The sequence below is a fragment of the Scomber scombrus genome, chromosome 9, assembly GCF_963691925.1.
Source record: "Scomber scombrus chromosome 9, fScoSco1.1, whole genome shotgun sequence".
Classification (NCBI taxonomy): domain Eukaryota; kingdom Metazoa; phylum Chordata; class Actinopteri; order Scombriformes; family Scombridae; genus Scomber; species Scomber scombrus.
Genome location: NC_084978.1, coordinates 20,086,892 through 20,096,545, shown reverse-complemented (window position 1 = coordinate 20,096,545; position 9,654 = coordinate 20,086,892). Strand labels below are relative to the sequence as shown.

General features: G+C 40.8%; 1 protein-coding gene across 1 annotated transcript; it reads left to right on the top strand.

The window, feature by feature from the left end:
• The first annotated feature begins 194 nt into the window (after positions 1-194).
• Positions 195-9,556, top strand: LOC133985814 (probable ATP-dependent RNA helicase DDX41). The gene is made up of 17 exons (XM_062425527.1): positions 195-348; positions 1,894-1,989; positions 2,081-2,231; positions 2,360-2,434; positions 2,573-2,633; positions 2,738-2,874; positions 5,766-5,838; positions 5,935-6,088; positions 6,300-6,436; positions 6,737-6,899; positions 7,620-7,751; positions 7,851-7,922; positions 8,011-8,107; positions 8,369-8,518; positions 8,628-8,699; positions 8,866-8,976; positions 9,158-9,556. Exons 1-17 carry the CDS (start codon positions 322-324, stop codon positions 9,292-9,294), a joined length of 1,845 nt encoding a protein of 614 aa, XP_062281511.1. The 5' UTR covers positions 195-321; the 3' UTR covers positions 9,295-9,556.
• Positions 9,557-9,654: the final 98 nt, after the last annotated feature.

Genomic DNA, 9,654 nt, shown 5'->3' with positions numbered 1-9,654 from the left:
ATCTTTCGTTCAGAAAGATTAAAACAATACAGTTTTGACAAAAAATAAAGTGTGGTGTTTGCTTTCTATGTTGATGTTTTTGGTTGCTCTATGATATGCTATTAATGGCACACTGAAACAGAGGGCAGGCGCTGTGGATACCTGGACGCTGCCGCTTCGCGTCGATGAAGTTTGGCCCTTGCAGCGTCCCGTATAGTACCAAAGCTTCCTGTAGTGTGTAAACATGCGGATTGTATTTATTTATTGAATTATAGCGTGACTACTTAATCAGTAACTGCATAGCTTAAACACAGAGGCGGCGTTACCGTATTCGTTAATAAGATGGAGACCGAAAATCGACCCAAAAAGGTAAGTTTAACTTTATTCTGTCGTTCTCACTGTGAAAAGGCTACACCAGGCTAACTAATGCTAGCTAGCGATAGTATCACTATTGTGCGCTTCACTTGGGTTACATAGTACATAATACCTTGCGCGTTTAAAGCCTTATGGTGTGTCGATTAATAGTCTAAAGATCCTGGACAACATGATATTTAACTGGATTTAATACAAATTTACACGCTCTTTTTTTATCCTGTAACAACATATGTGGTCATTACGTAAGTGTGACGTTCACAAAGTTACAAATCAGCTCAGAGTTTTGGATTTATATCAATACAACAAGCGTGCCTTCATTTTTCAGCGCATAAATATAATTTACTAACTTACCACTTCCTGAAATGACTTAAATTGTGTGGTCAATTAGGTCCAACACTTAAGGCCATTGTATGAATTTAACAGACTAACATGAATCATCACATCAAAATATTTTGATTATCCTTTGGTTAGTACATTTACTGAAGTACTGTACTAAAACACAATTTTGAGCTACTTATGCTACTGTATACTTACACTCTTAAATATTGTACTTTCTATTCCATTATACTTATTAGTATGAAGGTTTGACACAATGGATAATATAACAAGCCTTTAAAACACAACGCATTGTTAAAGATGATACCAGTGGTTTCCAACCTTTTGGCTTTAAGCAGTGTGTATTTTGGGTCACATTTCAGGTGTCCAAGTTGTTAACAGCTCCACTAAATACTGATTTCTCCCTCTAAACTTCTCACATTTTTTAATTTCAATAAATGTTCAAATGATCCAATATTTCACCAAAAATCAAAACTGAAAACATATTTGTGTATCACAATTTTGCTTTTCTTCTTCTTTCCTCTCCCATTAATCATCTCACAACCCATCAGATTTATCTGGTGACCCTTTGGAGGGGCCCGACCCCTAGGTCCACCTGACGAAACCAGCTAATTGTATATAAAGTACTTCAGACTAGCTCTGCTTACACACTGATGCTTCAGTATTAATAATCTAATGATGTCTTATCAGTAAGAGGGACCAAAACACTACTTTTACCACAATACATTACCTACTGCTGCAAATACTTATCTAACCCTGTAACCAACACAGGACAAAGCTAAGACTTGAGTACTGTAGGGGAAATTAAAAGTTGAGGAATGTATTGTAAACATTGCCAAAGCTCTAACAAAAGCAAGTCTGAAACTTACAGCCTACAGAAAGATGCCAAATCAGCGGTGCCTTCTGCTGACTATAATTTTCATAGTTTTGAATGCTGCTTAGAAAAGCATATCAAATAATTGAATGATTATGTTGTCAATCCTTGAGGCACAAGTCGGGATGTATGAGCAGATCAGTCACATTCAGTGAATACCACTGCTGGCCATTTCTATTTTGATTTGCACACATGATCTGGGCATAGACTTCTGAAGGAAACCACTGTCTCAGAATCTGTTTCATTCATGCTGCTTCATGTTGCACAGTATCAGGAAAATGTCTCTCTCCAGAGGCTTTAACCCTAATGGATGTATTATTTTTGTACAGAGATCCAATGGGGAGGAGGACAGGTCTGGCTCTGAGGGATCAGAGGATGATGACTATGTTCCATACGTTCCTGTCAAAATAAGGAAACACCAAATGGTAAGTGATTGGATATGGGCCTTTGCATGATTGCTCATTGGGCACACCTGTCACATAAACAAACTGAATGCATTTTTGAATATGTTTATAGCTTCAGAAAATGTTGCGTCTGCGAGGAAAGGCAGTGGACGAGGAACAGAAGGACAGTGGGGAGGAGCAGAGGGACGAGGATGAGGGTCTCGGTCCACGCTCCAATGTCAGTCTCCTTGACCAGCATCAGCACCTCAAGGAAAAAGCAGAAGGTATCGAGTTCAAAGAACGCCTACTGTGGAATGTTATAGCTGGCTGTTTTATTCTTGTCACTTTACTTAACGTGAGTATATCTTACTTATTTTATGTCTTTTTTTTTTCTTTTTTTTTTTATCTACAGCCCGAAAGGAGTCAGCCAAGGAGAAGCAGCTGAAAGAGGAAGAGAAGATTCTGGAGAGTGTTAAAGAGGGCAGAGGTAAAATAATAACGCTGTCAGGTTCCTGTGAAGAAATGTTGAGACTATTATCAGAATTACATTCATAATTTTTCAGATTTTAAAAATGCATTTTATCTGCAAAACCAACTACGAGGAATTCTGTTTTTTCTCTGTCAGCTTTGATGTCCGTGAAGGAAATGGCCAAAGGTATCATATATGATGATCCAATCAAAACTAGGTGAGATTCTAATCAGTGAATTTGATAGAAAGGCTATTTAATTATGAAGTAATATTGCCTGTGGATTGTGATTGCCTATCCTATAACCTGAATGTTCTTTTTAGCTGGAAGGCGCCACGCTACATTCTGAATATGCCCGACACTAGAAATGACCGAGTGAGGAAGAAGTTTCACATCCTTGTTGATGGAGATGGCATCCCTCCTCCAATCAAAAGCTTCAGGGAGATGAAGCTTCCACCAGGTTACACCACACTCCCTGTACTACACATGAAAAACACTAGGGGTGGAACGGTTCATTAAAAAAATCTGTCCCGTTCGGTACGCTTGTCACAGTTCAGGGCACATGTGTATTGTTCGGTTCATGACAGGTGCAACGTAAGCTTTGCCAGCAACCCAGTAAAGTTTTTTTTAAATTTTTTTTAATTCATTTGGCACAATGCTGAAGCGTTACATTATTATACGTGGGACCTATGGAGGATGGAGGCTTTTGCTCCGTGCCAAGCTTTCCAACAGTACGAACACCGGCAGCTACTGACCTGTGAGAGCCTCACCATCTCCAGATGCAGGTTGATTATAGCAAAGCAGCCAAACTACACACAAACAAATGGGAGGGTACTCAAACAATCAATGAGCATATTAAAAAAATAACTGATGCAGAAAACACATGACATTTCTAGTAACTTCATCAAACTAATGAATGTATTATGGAGCATGCATGCACAATGGTTTTCATGCTCTTTATATTGTTATGATCTTTTCCTCCTTCAGTTAGGGCCGGTCAAGTGGGAATCCCTCCTGATGACGTGTTTCTCTGGGGGGAATCCCAGACCCCAGCCTGTGTTCACGCCCTAGTCAGTGTGTGTAAAATAATGTTAATTCATCTGAGGCACTAATTTAAAAGTTTCCTTCATACATGACTGTTGGCTAGTGTTATACTACTAAGTATTTTTAGGGCCCGAGCGGCGACTGCAAGTCGCCTGGCGAAAGCCCTATTGAAATTGTAATGTTTATTATTATTATTATTAGGGCCCGAGCGGCGACTGCAAGTCGCCTGGCGAAAGCCCTATTGAAATTGTATTGTTTATTATTATTATTAGGGCCAGAGTGGCGACTGCAAGACGCCTGGCGAAAGCCCTATTGAAATTGTAATGTTTATTAGGGCCCGAGCGGCGACTGCAAGTCGCCTGGCGAAAGCCCTATTGAAATTGTAATGTTTATTATTAGGGCCCGAGCGGCGACTGCAAGTCGCCTGGCGAAAGCCCTATTGAAATTCGTTCATGCCCCAAAGTGCAAGTGACCCCAAAGTGCAAGTGACCCCAAAGTAATCAAGTAATCAAGTAATCATGTGGTATGGAAGACCCCCGGGGAAAAATGCTATATTGAAATTGTAATGTTTATTATTAGGGCCCGAGCGGCGACTGCAAGTCGCCTGGCGAAAGCCCTATTGAAATTGTAATGTTTATTAGGGCCCGAGCGGCGACTGCAAGTCGCCTGGCGAAAGCCCTATTGAAATTGTAATGTTTATTATTATTATTAGGGCCCGAGCGGCGACTGTAAGTCGCCTGGCGAAAGCCCTATTGAAATTGTAATGTTTATTATTATTATTATTATTATTCTTCCGACATTTCGTGCCCCAATTTCGCCCCTTTCCCAAATGCGAACATGCTTATACTTTTGCACGGACATCCGTCCTCATCCGAAATTCGATATTTTTGGGTGGTCGCACATGGTCGACGCAGAATGGCGGAATAGCGCCCCCTACAAAGTCCAAAAATGCCCATAGGGAATTTTGCTAACTTTGTCCTATGCTCACAAAATTCGGTACACATATGTATTATACCCACATATGCAAAAAAGCCTCTTGACCTCATGACCTCAACCCAACAGGAAGTCGGCCATTTTGGTTTTGATTTTTCCCGCCTAAAATTAACTCCTCCCACAGCGTTCGCCCAATCAAGTTCAAATTAGGTACGCAACATCTCCAGACCTAGCTGAGCTTAAGTTGTGCTCTGCGCATCCGTAGGTCAAAGGGCGTGTCTGCCAGGGCTCAACTAACTTTGGCGTGCTCGCCATGTACATACGAGTGGCTCTCACGCCCACATACTTCATCCAATCAGCTTCAAACTTGCTGGACATGATGATGGCTCCGCCCTGAACGTCCCGATATATTAACTTCCCACGTAACTCATAGCGCCCCCCGGTGGTAACGGGAAGTTAACTAAGATTCATTAAAATTACATACTTTGCCCCATCAACTTCATTCAGAACCAGTTGGTGAAGCTACATTGTGAAGACTGTGAAGCTACGAGTAATGGCGTCCGTGTGGTGACGCGGCGACCATCAATTCCTCGCCATGAAAATACGTTTGGCTTTTTGATGGCTTTATTGAACTCGTATCATCATGAAAATTGGTACACAGGTCCAGGGTGCCGACCTCAACGTCTCCATTCGCTCATAGGCGATCTCACTCGTGTCGCCCCCTAGTGGAAACAGGAAGTGCCATATTTTACATCATCATTGTGCGATTTCCACAAAACTTCACATATGTAATCACTGTCCCACCCTGAACGCAACCGCTTGTGTTTTGTTACACTCTACTGCCCCCTGGTGGATGAACCATCAACCTCTCATAACTCCTTCATGCTTTGTCCAATTCACTCCAAACTTCACATGACTGATGAGTGGCCGCCCTGAACACACCAGACCATATGTGTAACTACCTGTGACTGCCCCCTACTGGATGAACGAAACGTTGCATTTTTGGCCTCCTTCCAGGTTTTTTCTCACTTTCTGCTTCACGCCACAGCCCCGCCATGCCTCAGGCCCCGCGGTGGCATGGGTGAGCGAGGGCCCGCCATCGCCGCTTGCGGCTTTAATTTTTATTAATCTTTATTGCACTCTTGCCTTGATGCAGTCATCCAGTCTGAAAATATGAGAAATGAAGTGTAAAAAAAAAACAGACGCGAACAACATAAACCAAACCGAACTGAAAATTGTGACCCCAAAACCGTGATATGAACCGAACCTTGGATTTTTTGAACCGTCCCACCCCTGAAAAACACACTTTGTCTGTCTTTGTGAGGTCTTGGTGATGAGTAATGATGAACAAATGGTCTGTTCATGTGTTTGCAGCAATTCTGAAAGGTCTGAAGAAGAAGGGCATTGTACACCCAACACCAATTCAAATTCAAGGAATCCCTACAGTGTAAGTACAGTATATGGAAACATACTCTACAAACAGTATACATAATATGTACTGTATGTTAAATACATGCAAATGTATTGACACTGTTTTCTGTAGTCTGTCAGGTCGGGACATGATTGGCATCGCCTTTACTGGCTCTGGAAAGACTTTGGTCTTCACTCTGCCCATCATCATGTTTTCCCTGGAGCAGGAGAAAAGGCTGCCTTTCTTCAAGAGAGAGGGTCCATATGGACTCATCATCTGTCCTTCAGTAAGACTAACCTTTTTAATCATAATCATAGGTCATTAATTAAGTTTGCACATGCAAACTTATAAAACTGAGAGGGACAATTAAAGACAGAAAAATTATTTTTCTCTTTGTTTGCTGTTTAGGCATGATGACTCTAGCTGTGAGAATCTCTTTTATTAAACTCATCACTCCTGAACTATATCTGATATTCTTACCCCTCCTTTCACCCCAGCGTGAGTTGGCGAGACAGACACATGGCATCATAGAATACTACTGCAAACTGCTGGAGGAGGAGGGAGCTCCCCAGTTGCGCACTGCCCTCTGCATCGGAGGGATGTCTGTCAAGGAGCAGATGGAGGTAGTTAAACAGTAAGTAAGAGTAAATGTTCGTGTGGAAAAGTTCCTGTCTTTTATCCAGTATTTGTATTTGAACTGGATGTATGACTCTTGCATAGTAAGCGAATGCTGTGTATTTCACAACAAGACTCACACACTAATACTGTATTTTAAAAACATATTTTGTGCCATATTGTGTTAGTGGACAGTAATAAACAACAAATCACTTGACTACAGTTTGATGTTAATAATACTTGAATTAAAGAAATTAAGAAATTAATCAGTGTTTTGGGTTCATTTTCCATCTGAATCGGCATTTCCTCCTGGTTATAGTGGTGTCCACATGATGGTCGCCACCCCTGGGCGTCTGATGGACTTGTTGCAGAAGAAGATGGTGAGTCTGGACATCTGTCGCTACTTGGCCCTGGATGAGGCTGATAGGATGATTGACATGGGCTTTGAGGAGGACATCAGGACCATTTTCTCCTATTTCAAGGTGAGGCCTTACTTTTTAATTTACTCATTTATAGCAGACAATGCATATCAATGAACAGTGACATTTTATCTGTGTAAGCATGAAATTATACATATGCACTTGGACATTTACGTTGGTCTTTTTTCTGATTTTCACACTGAATAATTATGGTTGCATTTCTTTCAAGTCTTTCTAAATATATCTACTAAACTTAGCTTTTGAGTACAAAGAGGCCATTATATATCTACTACACAGAGCTTTAATAGTAGTCCAGGGTACTTTGTAATAGGAGGGGTATCACATCAACAAATGAATATCCCTTGCCTTTACACCTCCTTTTCAAGCGTGTAGGAGAACGTACATTGGCCATTAAACTTATGAAAATCAGTAACGGCCCTCTCTAGAGCCAATGTTTGGTTTGCCTGTTCTGGGCTACTGTAGAAACATGGAGGCACAATATGACAGGCTCCATGGAAGAGGACCCACTTCCTCTGTAGATATACAGGGCTCATTCTTTAGTAATGAAAACATAACAGTTCTTAGTTGCAGGTGATTAATACACTAACGAAAACATACTTATGAATATCATATTCCATTTCTGCTAATAGATCCCCCTAAATCTTATACACAGGTACCTTAAATACTCCCCATTCCAACACTGGATTTTTTTTTCTGCTAAAAGTTTGCAGTAAACCTGAGAATGGGAGATGAAAGCTATAATGTGTTATTTCTATGTCCTAGGGACAAAGACAAACCCTGCTCTTCAGTGCCACTATGCCAAAGAAGATCCAGAACTTTGCAAAGAGCGCTCTTGTCAAACCCATCACGATTAACGTGGGCAGGGCAGGAGCTGCCAGCTTGGATGTCATCCAGGTATGTTTATCCTTCACTGAAAAAGGTTTGTGCTTTCTAAATCAGGGTACATGCATGGTTAAAATTGTCTGAACTTGACTCAATTGTGTGTTTGAGCAGGAAGTGGAATACGTCAAAGAGGAGGCCAAGATGGTGTACCTGCTGGAGTGTCTCCAGAAAACACCACCTCCTGTCAGTACTACCACCTGTTGAAGTATATGTAAAATACATAAATCAAACATGTCAAGAGTTGTAAAATATTTCATGTTCATTTTCACAGGTGTTGATATTTGCTGAGAAGAAGGCTGATGTAGATGCCATCCATGAGTATCTACTGCTAAAAGGGGTGGAGGCAGTGGCCATCCATGGAGGAAAGGGTATGAAGTCCTTTCTGTCCTTGTCATGAAAATGTTTAAAAGTCAGTGCACATCAGCAATGTCCAACCCAAGTGCATTTCACAGCACTTGTGTCCGTACAAATGTTGTGTAGTTGCTCATCATTACCACTAGATGTCACCCTTTCTGTATCACAGTTCTGATAGGGAGTATAAAGAAAGTACTGTAGGTTGATTAATTTCCATCATGTGTTTTTCATTGTTTTGCCAAATTTAAAGTATCATATTTTTTGATTGTTTTCAGATCAGGAGGAAAGAACAAAAGCCATAGAGGCATTCAAAGAAGGAAAGAAAGATGTCCTGGTTGCCACAGACGTGGCCTCCAAGGGTCTGGATTTCCCAGCAATCCAGCATGTAGTGAATTATGACATGCCTGAGGAGATAGAAAACTATGGTGAGAGCATTATGTTTATGGTCTGGCCTCTTAAGAATTGGCACATTATGTAAGCGTCAGTTCTCCTTTTGATTGTGTAAGCTTGTTTGTTGAAATTGTCCTTTTACAGTCCATAGAATTGGAAGAACTGGACGATCTGGTAAAACTGGTATTGCCACAACATTCATCAATAAAGGCTGTGGTAAGGAACAATACATACATACATATCTGTAACATGAAAATAATACAATTCTTAAATATGAAGGGTTAGGGTATTGATTTTCAGAATTATTTGCAGTAGATCTATATAGCCTAATTCAGTGTTAAATGACACTATGGTAACGGTGGGTTTACGTTTCCTCTCTCAGATGAGTCAGTATTGATGGATCTGAAAGCCCTGCTTATTGAAGCCAAGCAGAAGGTTCCGCCAGTCCTCCAGGTGCTCCAGACGGGAGACGAGACCATGTTGGATATTGGAGGTGAGTCTTTCACAGTAAATCTAACTCATATCTTTTTTCTAGGCCTACATGCTTTTCATATATGGTCTGCTGTGTAATAACTTTGTGGTTACTTTTAATTGTTCCTCTCATATAATCTCATCAACTCAGCTCACTTTCAATTTTTCTCTTTCTAACATACTTTATTCTTGTGTTTTCACAGGGGAGAGGGGCTGTACGTTTTGCGGTGGTCTCGGTCATCGTATTACAGACTGTCCTAAGTTGGAGGCCATGCAGACCAAGCAGGTCACCAACATTGGGCGGAAAGACTACCTGGCTCATAGCTCAATGGACTTTTAAAGAGTTCCTCATTATATGGAAAACTATTCAATGCTAGAGAGAACAGAAAAACATTTTCTGACGAAACTGTACAGTTATGTGTCATGTCATTGAAGTAAGGAAGTGTATTATAATCATCACCTAACATAGTTGGCAGGTCCGTCAGATGAAATGATCAGTTACTTGCATCTTTTTTCCCCCAATCCTAATTTTTCTCATACTTGTTCAGGGTGTGTAACATATTTTTTTACTCTGATTGTAAATAAAAACTGCTATATCTGTCCATCTTTTATGTTCATTTTGAAAAAGAGAAAGGTGTGGTACAGTTTTTGTATGGTGAGGAAGTTGCTAAAACTGCTAGAATAATGCAAAGGGAAGTTT

What these genes read in the sequence shown, in the direction of transcription:
- LOC133985814 (XM_062425527.1), top strand. Translation starts at nt 322, where the DNA reads ATGGAGACCGAAAATCGACCCAAAAAG. An exon ending in CCTCAAGGAAAAAGCAGAAG is followed by an intron (nt 2,232 to 2,359) that starts GTATCGAGTTCA and finishes TTTTATCTACAG; the next exon opens with CCCGAAAGGAGTCAGCCAAG. An exon ending in GACCATGTTGGATATTGGAG is followed by an intron (nt 8,977 to 9,157) that starts GTGAGTCTTTCA and finishes GTGTTTTCACAG; the next exon opens with GGGAGAGGGGCTGTACGTTT.